The 22,434-nt window shown below is 42.0% G+C and overlaps 1 protein-coding gene across 1 annotated transcript; it reads left to right on the top strand.

Moving 5' to 3' along the window:
• The first annotated feature begins 4,463 nt into the window (after window positions 1-4,463).
• LOC134392245 (plasma membrane ascorbate-dependent reductase CYBRD1) lies at window positions 4,464-22,030 on the top strand. Its single transcript, XM_063116398.1, has 4 exons — window positions 4,464-4,680; window positions 13,632-13,840; window positions 17,410-17,564; window positions 17,644-22,030. The coding sequence occupies exons 1-4, from the start codon at window positions 4,494-4,496 to the stop codon at window positions 17,945-17,947; spliced, it is 855 nt and encodes a 284-aa protein (XP_062972468.1). The 5' UTR covers window positions 4,464-4,493; the 3' UTR covers window positions 17,948-22,030.
• Window positions 22,031-22,434: the final 404 nt, after the last annotated feature.

Here is a 22,434-nt window from a genome sequence, read left to right as displayed (position 1 = left end):
GTGTGGAGTCAGTTTCCACTGACAATTTAAGGCGCGTTTGTTTGCCCAGGCATCCCCCTGACGGTTAGCATTGCCTCCTACCCCTAGTTATTTTAATGAGATATTTTAATGTTTTGTTTTTACTCTTTTCTTGTTTTACTGATGGTATTTCATAATGGTTTTATTTTGTGAACTACCTTGGGATTTCTTTTACAAAAAATGAAAAGCGACTATAGACATTTCCTGAAGTAAATAATAAATAAATAAATATCCTAGACCCGGGGTGCGGAACTCTCTTTCAGCCCAAGGGCTGAATTCAATTTTGGAGAAGCTCTTGTGGGCCTCATCCCAGTGGTGGGTGGGGCCAAAGGCAAAGTGGGGAGGGCTAAAAACAAAAATACCAGTATATTTTAGTCTGTGACTAAGTTTTAGGAGAGGCATTTCAACCTTTTAGAATGGGGAAAAGATGTGCAAAAGCCAGAAAATAACCGAATGATTGGCTATCAAGAGAAAAGGGTGTGGCCATGAATGGGGATGTGACCATCTGGGGAGCCCAGGAGGTCTGTAGGCCTGAGGTTCCCCCACCCTCATCCTAGGACACTTCAATCCACAGCGCAACTGTACACTGCCCCCAGACCTGACACAAAGATTTTACTTCCCATTTATTGAAATGGGACGGGAAAGAAATGTCAAAATAAGCACTGGCCGTGTTGCCATGACAAAGCATAGGATATGGTGTAATTCCCTTGCTAAAATTCATTGGCTCCTTCTGTGTGTGGTTGTCATCGCTGGCACAGTGATTGGTGGACACCAGCAAAATTTCCAAGGACATGGTAGATGTCACCATTGTTTTTACATCATTTGGGGATTTTCTGGCTCTGTGTTTCCCCTCATGGGCTGAGAATGCACTCGATATAGTAGCTATTTTGCTGGTATAGCAGCACTGTAACTCCAGACCTGGCTTAACATAATTATAGATTTGCTTTGATAGTGGAAATTAGTTAAAATCTATAATATTTACAAATTATCCGCCCATAGGGCAACTTTGAAATTGGGGATAGAAGGTGATGGACCAGGGCCCATCAATAAAGCTGATGGCCAGCAAGCTCAGGCTCCACATTCAGCCATGGAACTTCCAGTTGCTGACCTCTACAGTTCCTATGGTGAAATGCAAACGCAACTCCATGTCTGCACCCTATTTCTCACCACTATGCTAGATGTACAGAGGCAGCAAGCCCCCTCCATTCCCTGACATTCACTCCCAGCTCCGGCTGTATTCAGGGAAGTTTGCGCACAGGAAGCTTTAAAAATGAGCCAGACATGAATGAAGCATGGGTGTGCATGTTTGTATGTGTGTGAAAGTAACAGCAAAAACCCCAAAACACGTCTGTACTTCTTGGACTTAGTCTGTTCAGCAAGTCTGCTCTGCTTCTGCTTCTCATCTATCCACTGGGGGATAATTGTCCTACAAGTAGTGTTACCTCACCCTGAGATTAGGACAGGTGTCTCCAAGCTGGTGCCCTCCAGATGTTTTGGATTACAACTCCAAACATTCCTGACATTGACCATATTGGCTGGGGCCGATGGGAGTTGAAGTCCAAAACACCAAGATGGAAAAGGCTGGTGTTCAGCTATATTCAAGTATGTGGTGAGCCTATTACCATTTGAAGCTGCTTTGTACTGAGTCAGGCTGTAGTTCTGTTGAACCCATAATTCTCTACTCTAGCCAACAGCAATGCTCCTGGGCCTCAGGCTAGGACAGGGGGGCACTTGAAAAAAACGAGTCCACTTTCCAAATCTCACCCACATTTGGCTGTGGCCAAATGCAGACCCTGACAGATTTTGACTGAGATAACGTGGACCTCGGGAAAAGGTTCCTGGTTCCTGGACAAGGGTCTTTCTCAGCCCTACAACTTCAGATCCTTTTAACTAGAAATGCCAGAGATTTCTAGTTAAATCTCTGGCATTCTCAGGACCTTCTGCCTGTGAAGCATTTGCTCTACCACAGAGTTATGCCCTTGAGACTCACATCATTCCCTTCTCTTTTCACTTTATAAACCATATGGAAGGCACCTATATAGGTGTTTTTTCCCTTGTTCCACAGACAGGCCAGGGCTCCTCATCTTGTGCACATGCTGACTCTTCACACTTCTACACAGCTGGGACCATGACTGCTGTGTTAGTGATGGCAGTGCAAACAATCCCAGGATTTCTGGGGCCATCTTATCCCTCCATGCTGAACTCTGAGAAAGGGGACCTTCCTTCAGAACAACGCATCGTGGGAGAGGTGGCCTTGGAGAGTGCTTGCCACTTTGCCATGATGGCAACAAATAGTGTTTAAAACGTTATTGCAGCAGTATGCCATGGCTGGTGGATTGGCAGCACCAGGCATAGCTGCTGAGAAGGAATAGACGCTGTGGTGGTGACAATGGCAGCACAGTCATAGCAATAGGCAACCCTGTGGCCAGCTAGTTGGGGGTATGCTGCTCCTTCCGATCTGCACCTGAGCTATGTGGTAAGGACGGCCCTGCTTGGCCTAATTTCAAAAGTCCTCTGCAAGCAATAAATTCAGACCTCTGTGTGTGTTTGTGTGTGTGTGAGAGAGAGAGAAAAAGAGAGGCCGGGGGGTGGGAGTTATAGTTCCAATACTGTGAACCCTAAACAGCTGAGACATGGCATACATACTAAGGGGACAATAGGGATGTGCAGTTTGGGGTTATTTTAAAAATTAATAAATAATTTTGATTAATTTTAATGTATCTGTGTGCTTGAAACCCGCAGTAACATCTTCAATCACTAGATGGCAGACTTCCTTAACGAGTGCATAGCTTTGCAGTTGATGCAATCCAAAACTAGGGAAGCTTAGTAATATGCCAAGGGATGGAAGGTCAGAGTTATATGGCTGCCTCCCACCAGGGGAATGGAGTGGACTGAACCTTCTGGCAGGGGGCAATAGGGATACATAGTGCAAGCTCCAAGTTTTTGAGGGCCCTTGAGTAAGACACTCATTGGGCCTCCTCCATCTATGAGACTACTTTTTCATGGCCTTTGTCACCAGCTGCTCTTCTTTCCCATCTTCTTTCTCATCCCTGCTCCTGCTGCTCCTTCTCAGCACCACCATAACCTGGGCCAGAGCAAGAAGCAGGCTGCAGTGCTGAAGAGGAGGAGCAACTCCAGGGGGCGCTTATCAGTGTGTGTCCCCATTTGTTGCAATCCCTCCATAGGCGCTCACCCATGCCTACCCTTGATGCTGGCCCTGGGGGTACACCATGGCAGAAGTTGTGTGTAGGGGAAGCAACAGACATGAATGGCTTCACTCGGACAGGGTGGGCACAATGTGTCTGTCTCTGGACAGTTCTGATTGTTTACTCGGAGGCTTTGTGGCATCAAAACCTGTGCAAAAGTTGGAACCACTCCAGCCTGTGCAAAGCCAATTCCATTTGCTAGTTTTTAATAAAGAAAAGCAGGGCATACATTTTTAAATAAAGGAAACACAGCAGTTCTGAGAAAACACACAGAGGGCTGTGCTGTATATCTGTGGGTCTTTGGGGATGCAGTCTTTGGAGATACACGCTTATTTTTGAGTAAGCCTGGCTGAACTCAGTGGGGCAAGCATGCATAGGGTTGTGCTATATGGACTGCCATCAGCTCAATCGTTGCGTCTGGAGGAGACCTGGGCCCTCTTACATCATATTGGTAGTATCCCATCATGATGAAGCTGTATTCCTCTTGCACACTTACACCTCATAGCACAGAAATGACATCAGTTGCAGTATTTGGGATAATAATGCTAGAAAAGTGGTATATGGAACATATGCCTCAACAGTTATCAACCAGTGCATTTCAATTCCAATAAAAAGCACTCGGGTACGATCTAGCTCTGGCAACCTCATGAAATTGTCGATCCTCTTCGAAATTGACTCAGAAAAAGCCCTCCTGATTTCAGCGCCACCTAAGGTGGCCAGAACTAGTCTGTGGGCCAAAACAGACATTACTTTGAATACGTGTCTAGCGGCTCTGTCCTTTTTCTCTCTCCATTTTTACTCAAGAGTAGGCGCAGAGGGACCAGATCTTAAAAGTATCCCCCAGGCTAGGGCTCAGTTCCGGATTGGGACCTCTGCGCCTACTCTAGACTAAAAACGAAGAGAAATGGAGGGTGGTGGAGACGGAGCTGCTAAACATACAAAGTAAAGTCTGTGTTGGCTCTAAGTGTTCAGTAACTTCTTCGGTCACGTCAATGCTGGGCGTTACACCGAGACAGAATTAAAACCGTCAGCAAAACTCGGGAGCAAGCAGTGAAACGCCCTATGGGAGCTGCCCGGAGGCTGAACTTCCCCCTTCGATCCCCTCGTGATTAAGCCGTCTGCGGCGGCGTCCGTTCTCCTTCTCCCCCGCCAGGGGGGAGGGCAGGAGGAGACCCGGCCAGGCTGGAGCGCCCTCGGCCGGGCTCCGCCCCGCCGTCGAGTTTGTTTGGGTCTGCAAGCGCTGCGTCGTGGTGGGTTGCGAGGGAGAAGATGGAGGGCTACAGGCTCTTCCTGGCGCTGCTGGGCTCGGCGCTGCTGCTCGGTTTCCTCTCCGTCATCTTCGCCCTGGTGTGGGTCCTCCACTACCGCGAAGGGCTCGCCTGGGACGGGGACGCTGCCGAGTTCAACTGGCACCCGGTTCTCATCATCACGGGCTTCGTGTTCGTCCAAGGGATCGGTGCGTAAGAGGCGGTGGCGGAGGAAGACGCGGGGGACTTCGTTTGCCACGCTCCTGGAGCGGCTGAGAGGGAGACATTGGGGTTCAGGGCATCTGCTAAAAAGGGTTGAGAAAAGGGGCTGCAGGGCTTTTTTGCGCGAGGGCGAAGCTAACCCAACTTCTGTGGCTGTTCCAAACTAGTGAGCGAGCCACTAAGGCTTGGGAATAAAAGTGCCATGGGACTTAGTGGGAGTGGATTCTTATATATTTAAAGCCCCATTATATTAGTTTTAGTACTATCTATTACATTTATGTACCACCCCATAGCCGAAGCTCTCTGAGCGGTTTACTCCCCCTTTTGCTAGGGTCTCAATCCGGATTGGCAGCCCAGTGCCGACTAGACAGTAAGTAAATAAGAAAAAGCCAGAGCTGCTAGATACAGATTTAAAATGATGTCTGTTTTGGCCCTAGGATACTTTTCCCTCTGGGCGTCCTAAATGCCTGCAAGTCTCAGGGACGCTGCTAGCACTATTGCAACCTCAGAATCGCAGCTTCGGTTTCTCCAGCAAATTTAGGATTGAAGCCTCCGCTGCTGCTTCCGTCTGTTGTAAGAAGCGGGGTCTCTTAAAGCATTGTGCAAAGGATGGGCTGAGGATTGCAGTTGGGGGTTTTTTGGAGGGGATTTTAGCTGAAAATTCATGGCTCTTCAAGTACTCCGGACTGGTGGATTGAAATGGCTGGGATTGGTGCAGTTGTTGTTTGCACAGCAGTACGGTCTTCTCCTTGGTTTCTGGGGCAAGCGATAATGTGGAATGCACTCACCGCCCAGAAAACTGTGCAGTGCTACACATACTTTAAAACCCCCGAAGTGCATAACACACACTGGGACTTATTCCTGGGAGTAAATATGCAGAGGAGATTACAGGCAAAAATGCCGTTAAAAAGCAATCTGTTTAGATTCTTCTTTTTCTCCCTCCCTGCCTTTCTTGATTGCTTGTAGCGTGTCCAGCAAAGAAAGTAGCGTTCCAGATTATATTTTCCAACAGTTCTGCATTTTAGTGGCAGCGTCATCACATCTGGGCTCTGTCAAGCTGTTTCTGTTGCGCAATGAAGCATTAAGAACCATTCTCTGTGGTTGCCATTCATTAATGTTCGGCACATTTGATGTGAATTTTAAAAGATGGAATGTTTGAGCCTGTGATTTCTTTTCATCTGGGGATTGATTTGATTACTTCAGATTAGTTAGATTGTTATCTTGGGTTGTAAATTCAGTGGAGAAAATTTACAAAAGCATGAGGAGGATGGATTGTACAAGAGCGAGAAATAATATCATGAACCATTATTTCAATTTATAAGCTGGGAAAGTGGTTAACAATGCAATCCTGTAATGTCAACTCTGCATTAAGCCCCATTGAACTTAGTGGGGCTTACTCCAAGTTAAGAGGGTACAGGATTGCCCCCTAAATTGTGGATGATAGCTGGCTTAGTGGTGTTCTAGCATTGGTTGAAAATCACCACACAGCTCAGTATTTACAGTGCAGCTTATGCATGTTTCCAATTGGGCTTATTCCAAAGTAAATGTGTATAGCTTTTAAAACAAAGATTTTGTATTCAGAACTACTTCTTTTCTTAGTGTTTAAATGGGTCCATGAAAGCTTATACCACAATACTATTATTAGTCTTTCAGATGCCACCAGGTTCTTAAGTTTTTGCTACAACAAACTAACATCGCTACCTCTCTGGAATCCCTGTTACTAATGATCACAAGCTAAAAAACTTGCATCATTGAAGAGCTTGCATTGTTGAATCGGCCAACAGAAACCTGAGTTGGCCGATTCAACTGAGTTGCTGTAATTTTAAAACAGATTAGATTTAATAGTATCAGATAACAGGAGAAAACAAAGCTGGAGAATAAACACTAGGTTAAAATAGGATGAAAGGTAAAAGAACAAGGACTCATTATGATCAAAAACCATGACTAGAAGTGAATTTAGAAATGTAAAACTTTTAAGTCTGATGTAATAGTATCTACTCAGAAGTAAGCCCTATTGAGTTTAGTGAAATTTGCTCCAAGGTAAGTGGATATAGGATTGTAGCTTTAAACATGTAAACCTCATCATGTGGCTTTGGCTTTGGAATAGGCTAGGTAGACCCGGAAAGTGACACCAGACTGGAAATTGTTGTTTGCTTAAATAAGCCTCCACAGCTTCCAAAAGGATGTGTTGTATTCTTTTTCTTCAAAAAATTTCTTAAGCGTTTGTGTAAATGGAAGTCTTGTGTGTCTCCCAAATATTTCAAACCTGACTTAATAACGTTGATGATTTTGAAAGATTAGACAGAAAGGGATACACACTAAAGGCTTTTAAGGAAATTGGGAATTTGTGTGTGTGCATGTGCAGGCATGCAGGCATGCCATCTCCCTCCCCCCCATTAATTTGTCAACTGATCAAAAACTGCTTATGTGGGGCTGGGGAGAGTGTTTGAACCTGGGTATATCCACACTATAAACTTAGGTTAGTTTGAATGTTGTGACTTCCTTAAAGAGTCCTGGGTATCAGAGTTTGGTGAAGTTGCTGCTGAAGATTCCTAGCTTTTCTTTCAGAACTATATAGGGATATACATGAAACAAAGTGTGTATGTGTATGAGTGTGATAGGACTGTGCAGGCCGGTTCCACACCTGCCATACACCCAGTGTCTGCACATTTAGTAGTATGATTGTAAAATTCTGCTACATAAAGGGGGACCCTGATCAGATTAGAGTCCTTTCTTACGTTGAGACGTTCCATGCATGAACTTGTGTACATGAATAACATAGGAAGCTGACATACTGAATCAGACCCTTGGTTCATCTACCCTAATATTGTCGACGCTGACTGGCAGCAGCTCTCCAGGGTTTCGAACAGGCAGGAATATTTTTCCAGCCTTACCTGGAGATGCTAGGGATTAAACCTGGGATCTTCTGCATGCAAAACAGATGCTCTGTCACACTGACAGAGCCATGGCCCTTCTCTCAAAGTCTTTCTGACTTCCGCAGAATGCACAGACATTAGAGGCTGTGAGGTTGCATGGTGCTGGAGGTGGAGCTAGCCCACATAGCCCTGCAACCCTATCCACTCTTCCTTTTAGTTCTTGGAGGGAGTTGTATGTATCCTCATTATAATTCCCTGGAGAGAGGGAATTACTGTTAAACCAGTTTTAAGTCTGGAGAACGCATGGGACTGGCCAAGTAAGGCTAGGAGGAGAGGTGGTATCCAGGGACTGACAACTTGTGGTCTTCCAGATGTCAAGCCTTAGCCAGCATAGGGCATTATATAGCCAAAACACCTGGAGGGGCACAAGTTGCCCACTCAAGCATTAAGCATGATTTACCACTGTTCACTTTTCTCCCCTCTCAAATGGGTTTTATTTTGGTCTCTCCATTGTCACTTTAGCAAGCAACAGTTGCTTTTGGAGTTCTTAGTTTATTACTGCATTGTAGGAAATGCATTGAGAAAATGTGTCATCAGCAAACTATTACAAGTATGTAGTGGCATCATGATTCTGCTCACAAAGATACATTTGGATAAGAAAAGACAACTGAAGTGAAGTAACTTAGGGGGAACATATTCAGCATAGGGCAGTTTGGGGAACTATTTGCACAAGCTGACAAGAATTCAAATACATTGCAAGAATGAGAAGACAAAGGGAGTATTGAGTTGTAGAAAAGCAGAAGGATGTGTGTGGAAAAGGAAATGGTTGAACTGTGAGTTCTTTTGCAACAGTCTGTTTACTGTTCAGCCAAGTTGCTGCTATTACTCTAAACTGCTCTTTCAGTTTTAGTGTATGCATTCACCTATATTACCTGCAGTGGAAGATGCATAATAATACAGTGCAGCTTCATACCATAAATATTTTTATACATATGGCTCGGGTCCAGGTTATTTGAAAGACCATATTCTCCCTTATGAGCCTGCCCATGCTTTGAGATCTTCTGGAGAAGCCCTTCTTTCAGTCCCACCATCTTCACAGGCGTGCTTGGTGGGAACATGGGAGAGGGCCTTCTCAGTGGCTGCTCCAGTACTTTGGAACTCTCTTCCCGGGGAAGCTAGGCTGGCTCCCTCCTTGATGGGTTTTTGGAAGCAGGACAAAACTTTTTTGTTCCAGCAGGCCTTTGGAGAATAATCTGGCCCTCCATCTATGTTAATGTCTTATAATTTTGTTGTGTATTTTAAATGTTTATGTGTGTTCCCCCCCCCATTGTATGTTTTAAACTTTGTAAGGCCACCTTGAAGCCTAGCTTTGGGCAAAAGGCAAAATACAAATTATTATTATTATTATTATTATTATTATTATTATTATTATTATTATTTTATGGATAGATACAAAATATGTGCAAAGCCATTTGTGTGTTGTGAAGGTGTACATGTGAGGGACAACCAAATTGTGATCTGTAATGGGAATAGTGTTTTATTAACATTTGTCATTAATCCAAAAGGTAGTTAAAAACAAAAAAGTTGTGTTGAATGGAAAGAAGACTTTACACAATTCCCCTCCCTTCCACCGGCCTTAAAAGGGTAAACATTTTATGTTGCTCTTATTTTAATGTCTCTAATGGCGCAATCCTATTACACAGTACTTGTAAGTCTCCAAATTTGGAGGCTTACGAGCATCCAGTGTAAAATGGAGGGAGGGGCAGAGGACATTGTCACTTCCACCATTCTTCCCACTCTGCATTTTAGCTAGATGGGCTTTTTTTTTTTTACTGTCTAGCTGGGGCACATCGGAGGGGGTGGGAAGGAGACTGGAGAGGCCTCGGGATAGCTTATATCCTGGCCTCTCCAGTCCCCCTCCCTCCCGACTGGAACACCCCTTCTCCCAAGATTGTTTTCCCGACTTTGGAGAGGCAGCCAGCGTGGTTCTCTCTATGCTGGCTGCAAGGGGATGGGGGCAGAGAGAGCGGATCAACGATTCCAAGGTCAGAGTGCTGCCTCCAACCTTGGATCTGAGAATCTGAAGTATCTTACAGAGACCCCCAGATGCTGTCTAGGGGCCATAGGATTGTTCTTTAAGGCTGTACTGTTATACCCACTTATAGTAAGCCCCCATTGAACTTAATGAGTCTTACTTCTGAGGAGATTTCATTGTAAAGCTCTAATGCTATGCACATTTACTAAGGCATAAATTGCAGTGGACTTAATAGGACTTACAGGCATGTAAACATTCATAGGATTGACTGTATGAAAATATTAAATAGTTTCATTTCCCTTGTTCTTCTATATTTAAACTAGTGTTTTTCCTGTCAACCTGTACAGACTTGAAAACAAGGTTACCATCTTTTCCATCTGAATGTGCTTTTCTTCTACTCTTTCAGGGAGGGTGGGTAGGGAGCTGTGAAATTGCAAAAAATGTGTACGTACAGTTAACTTGAAAAGATGTCTTAAAATGTCAATATTGTGCTTCCTATAGCATAGAGAAGTATACATTGGTTCAAGTTCCAGGACATTCCATTTGGGAACAGAGTTTTCTTTATGACTTGTATAGTAGATGTGTAGTCCTTGGCATGCACTGTACATAAATTAGAAAATTTTATAAGGATTTATAGCCTTAAAGTTAATGTTGTTCATTCCTATTTGTCTAAATGCATACTCCATCCTTTTTTCTTTTTTTACAGCAAAGTAGGTAGAATACCTTAATGCTAAGACCTACCTATATATTTCAAACATCTCTGAGCAACTACATGTACATTCCTGTTCTCTTTCCCATTCTTATGTGAACCACCCAAAGAGCTTCGGCTATGGGGCGGAATACAAATGCAATAAATAATAGATAATAATAATAATTCTTGAATCTCTTTGCAGGCCCATTTGGGAGAGGTACTAAAAGCAAAAGAAAATAGCATTGGTTTGATCTTTCTGTGAACTACCGCCTCCAGAAAACATTTTCACTTGTCTGTGTCCCCAAGGAACTCAAGAGAAAAATGCCACAAGAAGAATAGCTTGCGCATCTTGTGGCTAGCTGGGGCATGTTGGGAGTTGTAGTCCAATACATCTAGAGAGCACTAGGTTGAGGAAGGCTGGGCATAGGCTGGGTTTCAGTGCCTTTGTGACATTACCAGCTGCATGTCCCAGTTACAAATCTCATCTCATACTCATTAGCATGATTCCAATTTTCAGGTCAGCTGAATAAACAGGTTGACTGTTCTGAATGGCTGAGGCCTATTGCTAGTTTGGAAGTAGTAAGGAATCAACATGTTGAGCAATTGCTGACTGTGTGTGTGTGTGTGTGTGTGTGTGTGTGTGTGTGTGAGAGAGAGAGAGAGAGAGAGAGAGAGAGAGAAATTTACTGTAAAACAATGGAATAAACCTATCTTCATTCCAGAGAGGCCCTGGGGCAGTATCAATACTGCCACTATGCTCCCACCATTTCTGTTGTTCTAGCCAGACCAGGACTCGCACAGCCTACAGTAATCCCAGAAATGAGTGGAAATGCTCGTTTCTAGAATGGACAAGTCAGCAGAGCTTCCTTCTGAAAATTCCGCTGACCTGTCCCATTCCGGAAAGGAGTGTTTCGCTCGTTTCTGATCACTGCAGGATCTGCTGGCTAATGGTGGGTAGCACTGGATACTGCCCTGATGTCCTAATCATGGTTAGGTAGGGTGACCATATGAAAAGGAGGACAGGGCTCCTGTATCTTTAAAGTTGTATAGAAAGGGGAATTTCAGCAAGTGTCATTTGAATGCATGTAGCAGTGAAATTTTGTCTTCATCATAAGAGTTAAAGCTACAGGAGTCCTGCCCTCTTGACCAGATACAAAAGAGAGGAGGGCACATGCACCTTTAACTATTGCTACAAAAAGGGAATTTCACTAGATACTGTCTGCATACAAATGACACCTGCTGAAAATCCTTTTTCTCTACAACTGTTAAAGCTACAGGAGTCCTGTCCTCCTTTTCATATCGTCACCCTATTAGGGGATCAGGAATGTCATGAGAGTACGCACGCCTCTCCCATGCAGATTTCTCCTCTCCTTTCCATGATTTGCTTTATGTTTGCATTGCTGCTTATCTATGGTTGAGACAAAAGAATGTGGTCAGCATTTGTCATGTTTAGCTTTGATGCTGACATAATGGAAACAGCTTTTTATTATCATTTGTTTTGATTAGATTAAACCATGTAGCTAATGGTGAGGGCTAATTGGAGTTGTAGGCCAAAACATCTGGAGGACCACAGATTTCTTACCACTAATTATAGACTCTTTACTATAGTTATAGAGGGAGAGTAAGACCACACCTGCTAGGCCTGTCATTGTCCTTTTGCACATTCAGTACAGGTGTGAAATGGACTTTCTAGCATACAGCACAGTGTGTGTTTTGACTAGAGATATGAAGGGCCAGAAAAATGCTGAAAAAAGTCAGAGAGAAAACAGTTTTCCCCCTCAAGGATTATTTTTGTTCTCCCCCCCCAAAAAAAATGGAAATATTGAACTGCTGTGAATTATGAAATATTTTCTTTTAGAATTTGACATGGTGTTTATATATTGTTACCCAGCCTTTTTCCTCTCCCCCTAAATTGTTTTCTAAAAACTTTATAATAAGAAAACTTTTATAGAAAGACCAGAGATATGAAATGTCTGGAAATAATGAAGTCACGAGGGGAAATGTTTTTTAATCACCTTTATAAGATTCCCAGCATAGTTATTTCTTCCATTCCTTATTAAAATTATTTATCTGATTTATGTTTTACTGATAAATATTTAGGGATGTTCCCAAGTCATGCTCAGTTTCCCAACGTGCAAGTAGAGTCAACATATATTGCGTTCTTGTGAGTTTGTTTTTGTTTTGCAGAGTCCTGTGTTTCTGGACTTGTTCTGCTTAGGTTCTATTGCAGTAAATTAATGTAGTTCTAGTCTAAAACCCACATGTGAAAAAAGCCACTATAGGTTATCCTGCCACTGACGGGAGTAACCAAACAGTGGCAAATAGGAAGTGCAAAACTGGGACGTTAATGTGATTCTGTTTGGCTCTTTGAACAAATACAAGAACACATAGTTAGATCACTTACATAAAGTCAAGGTCAAGGATTTATCTTGGCCTCCTCTTTCCCCTGGGTTATTTTGGATTTCTCCAGTTGTTTTTGTTTGATCCAGGTTGCCTTATATGTTCCAAGCATGCATTCTGCCTTTGAGGCATGGACCCTTACCCTTTGCACCTACATAGTAAGAAGACTTTTTAAAACTTGGAAGCCAGTATGTTTTAACAGTCATATCAACTAATTAATCGGTTTCTTTTCTTTGTTCAGGAAATGCATAAAGAATAATATGGGGAAATGTGATGATTTCAGTAGCCTTCATTTAAGTCAGGAGTGGGCAAATAGTGACCACTCAGATATTTCGGCCTTCAACTCCCATCAGTCCTAGCCAGCATAGGTGAGGGCTGATGGGAGTTGTTGGCCAAGACATCTGGAGTGCTACAAGTTGCCCACCTGTGATTTAAGCCGATCCATCCTGGCAAAGTTCAAATGAGAGTGGGAAGAATTGTCGCCAATACTGGTGTAGGAGGAAGTAACTTGGGGGAAAGAGATGGCGGTGGCGGTGGGGTGGGGTGGTGGTGAGTGGAATCTATCAAAACAGTTTCCTGAAATGCTTTTGTAAAGGATTAGAGAAAGAGAATGGGCCTCATGGGAGGAATGGGCCAAAGCAAATGAAAAGGGAAATCCCAACTTGGCAGCCTGTTCCATTTCTGCATCATGCTGCTTAGTTAGTAACAGGTGTCTCATACTGTGCACTTTTGTCTCTGAAAATCTGATACCCCCTTCTTGACTAGAGTTTGGCTGTTGATTTGGGTGTGTCTGGTTGAACCAGCTTTGTGTAGCTAAATTATCAAAAGCCAATAGGCATAATTTGGATAATAAATGGCATTTTTAACATTCTGTGGGGGGAAAGGACGTTTCCCCCCTGAACTTCTGAATTTTTCCCTTTCTTTCTCCACCTCTAGCAATTATTGTGTACAGGTTACCGTGGACCTGGAAATGCAGCAAACTCCTGATGAAATTAATCCATGCTGGGTTAAATACCATTGCTCTGATGCTTGCAATTATTTCCCTGGTGGCTGTTTTTGATTTCCATAATGCCAAGAAGATTCCTAACATGTACAGTCTGCACAGCTGGATTGGATTGACTGCTGTCATTTTTTATGCTCTGCAGGTTAGGCACCATTTATAAACGGTACTTAGAGGTGAAATAAGATGTCTTGTTTTATCTTTATTAACAATATGTTTTCACAGCTGAGTGGCCTGTGTGTGAATTGTTTTAATTGGGGATTTGTGTTTACTACAATTCGAGACATACAATTTTGTACCCCAGTAAGCCAAACTCAGTGTTCCTTGTAAACAGAATAATTTATGTAAAGATGTAAGTTGTCTTTATGCAGATTGGCTTTCCATTATGCAAATTCATTCTGTTCCAGGACTTTAAAAAACTATTTTCTTGGTAATCAGGCAACACCTGGCCTAAGGAAGAAAAATACTTTGCCAGCCTCTTGGAGTGGGCGCCTCAGGTCCCAACAGATTGAAAAACAAAGATTAAAATATTAAACTTGATCGATTTCAGCGTTCTTTCTTAAGAAGACATAGCTGTGAGAGTGGGGGGAAATAGATCAAAATGATTCCCAAATACTAAACCAGAATACTAACGGGGAAATCCCATTCTGCTAGGGTTGGGTAGATTTCAAAACATTGTATTATACATAATACTGCTTCATGGATTCTATGTAGTATCCACAAAACAATAATATTTGCACTTTCTTCACATGAGCAACCTCTCCTTCATTCTCCTTGTGTTTATTCCAGTTTTAAAGAAAAAATGCTTCCTTTTCTATATGCAAAAGTCTCCCTCTTATCCACCCCACCAGTGGGGTGTAGGGGAGTCATAGGAAACCTGGTGTCCTTTAGACATTTTGGACTATAACTCCCACAATCCCATTGGCCATACTGGCTGGAAGTTGTACTCTAAATCATCTGGAGTAAGGCACTAGGTTGCCTAATTATATAATAGGACTGTATCTGAGGTGTTTTAAACCTCATTGTTTGTGTTTTGACGGCAGGTGAGTGAAGGAAAAATGTATTATTTCATAGAAATCTCAAAAGCCACCTGGAGAATAAACAAATTCTTCGGGAGCACTCTAAAGATGAGTGGGGAGAAATGGAGGCAGAGTTATCGAGGTTTGTGATTTGGGCCTTGAGAGGATTGCCAGAACAAAATACTAATTTCCCTTGGGTGTGAAATGCAATACTAGGATCTTAAAAGGTGGTGGTACTTCAGCACGGATAGCCACCAATATTCATGGCATGATAGGAAGCTGCCTTATCCTGAGTCAGACCATTGGTCCATCTAGCGCAGTATTGACGGCACTGGGTTTGTTCACACATAATTAATCAACAATTTGCCACAGTGTGTTCCATAGCATTTTGAATATTCAACCCTGATTGGGGGCTACTACATGGCATCTGAACCTGAACACTGCTATAGGTTAACTGTAAGTTTTTTAACCTGTAGTGTATGGGTTGTCATGTAGCAATCAGAATAGTCAATCAGGGTTTGAATATTCAAAATGGCCACAGAATGCGTCTTGCACTTAATTAACCCACGATTTGCTGCTGCTACATGTAAACCAGGTCACTGACTGGAAGCAGTGCTCTGGTGTTTCAGGCAGGAATCTTTACCAGTCCTGCCTGGAGATGCCTGGGATTGAACCTGGGCCCTTCTACATGCAAAGCAACTACTGAGCTACGACCCTGTCCACATTTGAGGCCTTGAACATAGACGGGGCCTGAACAAAATTTAGCCATTCTTTACTGAGAGTTGTGGTAAAGTTGTCTCTCCTGCTAATGAAATATAAGAGCTTGCCAGCACTGTATCCTAAAATGTGTTTCTTTATCCACAAATTGAATGTAGCACAGTTGGGAGGAACCATTATTTTTTTGTATTGCTTGCCAGAGAGCACCTACGTGGTGAAACCCAGGGTTTGCTCTTCATGTCCATTCAGAGTAGCTCCATGGATGAGTGCCCAGGTTCTAGTATTGCAGCTTTCAGTTTGAAAGTGCGCACAAGGAATGAACCAGCTAGGATTTTATTTAGCAAGGGTGACATTTTAAGATGATCAAGAGGCGCAGAAAAGCTCAGTGACAAATGCACACTCAACACTATTCATTTCAGACTGGTTAAGCGGCATATCAAGATAATAACTAACATATGAAACGGTATTCTTGTGTTACTTAAGATGGACAGGCTTTGCCCTACTTTACGTCCTTGGAATGGAAGCAACAGCTCTTCTCTATTGTGTTAGATGATTAGCATTTTTGTGACTACATTCAAGGCTTTAAAGTGAACATGAAGTGTTTTTACAATGTTCATATTATCTGATCGTAATGCAGTTTTTCATAGACGAAGACAATGTTTTGCCAACAAGTTAAGAGCTCTGATCCCAAGCGTTCTTCTTTCAAAATTTTAAGAAGCTTAGATGTTATTTATGCCTGTCTTGCTCACTGTCTAGATAAATAAGTTGACTTTCTGTCTCTGTACACATTCAGAGTTTGTTCTCGACGTTCTCAGCATCTTCTAAATAGAAATCCTTGTTGGCAAACCTAATTATTGCCTCCATATCATCCTTTACCTTTAGTCCTTTTGATGTAATTAAGAAGAAAATTCTTAACTAGATCCTGTAATTTCAATTATATAATCTACCAGAAATGGATCATAGTGACGCCTACTCTGAAATGATCTTTTGTCCTTTTGACTAGTTCTTGTTTGCATTTTTGTTCTGCATAGTAACAGGATACACCAGTCACTTACGTTGCTCGCCCTTCTGGACTCACTTTTGTGATAATACTATCTTCTACCTTCAACTGTGTGTGTGGGTGTAATATCAGGATAACTGAAAGCACACAACTACACAACATACATGCAGTGATAGACAGTAATAATCAACCCCATTTATTTTCAAATATATAAAAAAAGTGATGCATAACACCTGGCAAACTGGTTGCCTAACAAAACTGTGTACGTACTGTGATTGTGGTTTATGTATATTATACATTGGAAATTATTATTGAAAAAGAATTATTGTATCAGGAGTACTTTTCACGCACAGTTTTGTTAGGCAACCAGTTTGCCATTGATGACCATGCAGGTGTTATGCATCAGTTTTTTATATATTTGTAAATAAATGGGGTTGATTATTACTGTCTATCACTGCATGTACGTTGTGTAGTTGTGTGCTTTGAGCACTCTATATACATTAGATCATTCACACTACTGCCTTCTTTTGTTTGAACAAATCAGGATAACTGATCATGCATCTGACTAGGTGATTCTGGCCCAAGAAAGCTCATGCCACAGTGAATTGGTTAGCCTTTAAGATGTCACAGGATTCCTAGTGTTTAAATAATTTATGGGATATATGGACTGTATAAATGGTATGAAATTTCCGATGAAGAATAAACTAGTATATTTATATATACTAAATTTATAGTAAATTTATAGTAAAGTTATAATAATATCAAGATTTTAAAAATGTAATAAGGGCAATAAGCTTCACACCATTGTATTATTATTATTATTATTATTATTATTATTATTCATCTAGGAGAGGGAGGGGATATATTATATTATACTATATTATATTGTTTGTGATAAGTTGAATATATGAAAATCTTTAATAAAAACATTTTTTTTAAAATGTCAATAAAACCAATAAAACAAATATCTGTGTTCAGCTTGTTCTAGGTTTCGTGGTCTTCCTACTTCCCTTTGCTCCTGTTTCTCTTCGAGCAATGGTTATGCCAATACATGTTTATTCAGGCCTTCTCATCTTTGGAACAGTGATTGCAACAGCACTAATGGGAATTACAGAAAAACTTATTTTTGCTTTGTAAGTACTCTTTTATTTCTCTGTTTTATTTCTCTGTCTCAATTGTTAGTCATGCACTTATAGTCACTTTCTTTTCCAGAAAGTTGCCTGCGTATAGCAGCTCCCCAGAAGAAGCTATTTTTGTCAACACTCTTGGTGTTCTGATCTTGGTCTTTGGTGGTGTCATTTTGTGGATGGCAACAAGGCCCCACTGGAAGCGCCCATGTGAACAGAATTCAAAAACCCAACAGAGAAATGGAGGAACATTGGATGAAAACAAAGAGGGGTCAACTATGGCTGACTGCAGTAACGCAAATAAGCCTGATGTGGAGTTTGCTAACGAGGCAGCAGCTAGAAAACGAAATGCCAAGTTTGATGAAGCTGGTCAAAGGTCAACCATGTAAAGATGGTGGCTCTTTCAGCAGTACATCTCGTAATACCGAAAGGGCTACCTTTTCTCCCTCCTAGCCATTATATATTATATTATACACACGCACACACACACACAAATATACATAACTTGCTTAATGCTGTTAGGATTTTCAGAATAACTGACTTCAATTCTAGAAGATCCCATGCTTGTTGCTTAACTATTTTTATTATATCTTTTGAACAAAAGAAACAATGGACTTGAAGAAAATATGTCTGTTTTCTACTGATGCGAGGCCTGTTGTTTTAAGCTACTGGAAGGTTTCTTTGAGGAACAGCCTGCAAGTGTCTGGCTAGTTTTCTCTGTGCCCTCCTTTGTTTCATTTGAGGGAATTTAGAAAAACGTAATGTTGGTAATTTCTCTAATGGGTTTTTAAAATGTGTTGTGACTGCCTGAAGGATTTCTAGGAATGCGTGGAATAAACAAATTAGTAGAGACAAAGATTTCAGACCATGACCTGGTTCTGCAGTTTAAACAAGCCACTGTGGTTTGGTTAAACTGCACCATGTACAGGGCATCATTTGCCTAATTACCTGCCCATGCATGGCTTGTCATGTCATCCGAACCTAAGGCCTGTTGTTGGGTTATTTGAAGGTGGTTTCCTCTTCAAACAAGCCATGCCTTCCAGCTTTGGGGAAGTAATTAGGCAAATAGCACCCAGCCACCACATGCTGAAGCTTAAACAAGCCACCATGATGTGTTTATTCCGTGGTGATTACGTAAACCGGGTCAATGGAAGAAAGGAACATTATGGGGAGAGGAGAAGATGCATAATGCCATAAAAATTCACCAAAAAGTTAAAATATTTATAGGGTTGTTGCTCAGATCTGTTCTTGTAGTAGGACGGATTTGTTGAAATCAAGGAAATTTAAATTAGTGATTTAAATCAGCCAGAAAAATGAACTTTTCCCCTCCCCTACAGCCTCTCATAAAAGTTGGTATTTTAGGGTTTTGCATATTACTCTTCTGCATCTCAAGTATGCTACCCTAACAGTATTAGGGTGTGTAATCCATCAAGCCTGGCTGCTAAATGGCAACAGGAATTGTTTCTGTGGAAACCCCACTGATGTGAATATAAGTTCATCAGCCACAGTGTTTGGATGAAATGCTCCCTTTGTTTCTGTGACTCCAGTGGACCTGTGTGTTCCTAAGGCTATGCTCCTTGAAACGCTTGCTCTGGAATAGTGCCATATTATAAGTGGATAATGAGTGAATGTTCAAGCATGGCATGCAGAGGAATGACTTGATTTTGCTCTCTGTTCTGCTCGGGAAACTTTTAAGTGAAAGCAATTTGTCTTAAATAGTTTATGGCCAACACTGTACAACCTTAACGAAGAGAAAATTCCCTCCCTGTGATCACACTTTACTAATATATTCCATTGGTTAAATTCTATCAGAATTGCCATAGTTTTCAATATGCTACTTATTTCCAATATCTTAAATGGAATAGTCTCCCCTCCTCCCTATCTCTTGCTCTTCAGGCAATGTGAATCTAACTTTCCATTTCACAGATGCGTGAGAGAAAGAGGAGGACGTCCTATAGTTCTGGTTTGTGTTTAGACCCTTACAAATGTCTTTTGGATTCCTAAAGCACAGTTTAATGTGACAATCATGTGATGTTCAGGCCTGCATGCAATTAGACATGCACACTGCTATTACTGTAATCCAATATGTATGTCTTGATCTTCCTTTTGGGAGATGTCACACGGCATCGTACCGCTTGGTACCTCCCGCCGCCACTAATAACGTACCAAATTCACTGTGTTGGGGAGACTCAAAAGAAATAGAACTATACTTTTGTTTTGAGTGAAGCATCTGATACAGAATTCCCCATCCGTTCCTCTTTTTGGTGGTACCAGAATAAAATGATTTGGGATACAAAGCATAGCACCCAGAGGAGTGACCATCCTGGTTATATTGCAGACAGAAATATGTAGATGCTGTGCTGTGTTGTACTCTATTTAGCAAAAAACAACCCATAATGCCTTTAATGATATGGCTCCTTTTTAAAGTTAAGCTGGTAAAGGCACAAGGATTGCTGCCCATTAAATGGAAATTTCTGAGTTCAGATGCTCCCAAAAACCCTATGCCCTGCCAGGCTGTTGCTGGGAGGAGGACAGGGGTGATCCCTCATCCTGTCACTCCTGTTCAAAACAAACACTAAACTAGACATGCCTCTGAGCCTGTCCAACAGTGGGTGGGGATATGCGATGAGAGCCATAGGGTTCTGCAGATCCTGGCCTCACACCTCTGAGCCTGTCCGGCTCACTGTCAGTGGGTGGGGAGGGGCGACAAGAGGCCATGGGATTTTGCGGATTCTAGCCTCACAGCTCCCCTCCCTGGCCACCAGAACACCTCCTTTTTGACCTCTATGCTGTTGTCCAAAAGCAGCCGCCATGGTTGTTTCTACAATACCTGTGAGGTGAGAGGGGAAGGGATCCAATATCAGTTTTCCCCTCCTGAGGTTGCAGAAGTATCTACGGCCTCGGGAGGGGAGATCCAAAATATCCTATGGTCCTTGGGACCCTCTCCCAGGGCCGCTAGGATTGCTCTGCCCATTACTTTTTAAAAGACTTCTTTTTTTACAAGAGCGTCTGCCTGAAGGTTCTTGGAGCAGGGCGGGTGTCAGTAGGAGGATAATCCTTTCTATAGAAAGCACCTTAGAAATAAGTTTGGATGGAGGGGAAGTCTTTATTCTGAACACCTTTTAAATACTTTTAATTTTTTAAAAAAATTAGGGAAGTGTGTGATTTTGTAAAGGGTAGAGATTTGGAAAACCATCGTAGTTCCAGGTGGTGCTGAGCAAGTATGTTCAGTAATTATTTAAGATCTCAAACTAGCTTCAGTTTTGAAAAGGCTGTGTTAAAAAATTCTGAAAAGCCTGGCTATTCTAAGATTATTTCTCAGGGCAATTTGGCATGAGGCCTATAGCTAGAAATGGAGGGAAGCTAGTCAAATGTAATATGCAGAAAATAATTCTGTAACTGAAAATTGGGGGGGGGTTGGTTTTCAAGGCCGCTGTTTGAGTGTCCGTCTTTTCTTTTTAAAGATCTGCTAGTAGTATGTGTTCCACTTTCAACTAGGTTCCAAAACTGAACAAATGTAACTGTTTAAATTGAGTTCTAATGAGTTTTAATGAAAATTTCTCAATATATGCAGATGATCAAACTGGATACATCAGTGTTATTGTCCTGACCAGGCCAGCTAGGGGGAAAGAGGAAGTGAACCAATTCCCCTGTGAGCCTCCTATGCTGGAAGTCTCTTTGGTAGTCCTGGGCAGTTGATTTATCGTAGCAATGCAGCAGTGAGCCAGGGTTTGGGAAATCTTAACATAGAGCAGGGCTGGGGCAACTTGTGGCCCTCAACTCCCATCAGCCCCAGGCAGCATAGCTAATGGCGAGGGATCCATGGGAGTTGTAGGCCAAAACATCTGGAGGGTCACTAGGTGCCCACACCTGACATAGGAGATGAGTCCAGAACTCCCTTCATGATCATGTTCCATATTATCAGCTTCAGGAAAGTGATGCTTCCCCTCAGCAAAGAAGTGCAAATGCTTGGTGAGGTGACAGTGGTGTATCTAAGGCCATCACACATCTGCTCAGGCGGTTGCAAAAGAGGTCAGCAAGCTCTGGTCCTGAAAGAGATCAAGAGTACTGAAAAATTTATATTGTGCCAGCCCTCTTTATTTTGAGTAGTTGCATTCTTTTATATACCGGTAGTTGTCTTATGTATATATAAAGTATGCATTTTCATACCAGTGGTTGCCTTATGTATAAAGTCAGTTGTAGAATGTACAACAGCTATATGTACATTTCCCGTTAAATGTATCTAAAGTGATGCATATAACTTTGTAAATAAGAATAAACAGTACATATGGTGATCATTAATCTGACTCTTCACAGAGGGAAGATATTACCAAATACATTAATTAACAAAGAGGTTCTTTATGTTTGAAATCCATTTGAATATTTGTCAAATGATTATTTTGCAGAGCAAAATGGGGACAAATGTTTTGTAACTATTTTTTATATTGCAATAAAAATTATTGAAATCTGCATTTCGTGTACTATAGAACTATGTTACTAGTACTGATAGCTAGATGGTATGACAATTTGAAATATAACATGCAACACCTATAGTAAGATCTTAAGAGTTAACAGCAATTTGCCTTCCAAATTTCCCTGCCCAGTGCTTGTTTTGGAACAGGCTTGCTTATTCACCACTTCGTTATACTAGTGAACTATAACTACACATAGGTCAGGGGACCCTGCTGAAGAGGGCAGGCTATGGTGTGAAAGGGGGGATCCCTGTAAATTCAGGAGAGGAACATTCCATGAGTGGAGCTCCACTCCATAAAATTCTTCCATTCTATTTTCTGAGATTTCCCCTTAGTCGCCTGTACCAGTTTTCCACAATGTGGTGCCTTCCAGATGTTCTGGATCTCAACCCTCATCAGCCCTG

Source organism: Elgaria multicarinata, chromosome 2 (genome assembly GCF_023053635.1).
Source record: "Elgaria multicarinata webbii isolate HBS135686 ecotype San Diego chromosome 2, rElgMul1.1.pri, whole genome shotgun sequence".
NCBI classification, from domain to species: Eukaryota; Metazoa; Chordata; class Lepidosauria; order Squamata; family Anguidae; genus Elgaria; species Elgaria multicarinata.
The sequence above is the reverse complement of the archived record's forward strand: the minus strand, read 5'-3'. Positions and strand labels throughout refer to the sequence as shown.

Excerpts from the sequence above, each read along its gene's own strand:
- LOC134392245 (XM_063116398.1), top strand. The coding sequence starts at position 4,494 with ATGGAGGGCTACAGGCTCTTCCTGGCGCTGCTGGGCTCGGCGCTGCTG. Across the intron at positions 13,841-17,409 it reads TCATTTTTTATGCTCTGCAG|CTTGTTCTAGGTTTCGTGGT; the intron begins GTTAGGCACCAT and ends ATCTGTGTTCAG. Across the intron at positions 17,565-17,643 it reads GAAAAACTTATTTTTGCTTT|AAAGTTGCCTGCGTATAGCA; the intron begins GTAAGTACTCTT and ends TTTCTTTTCCAG.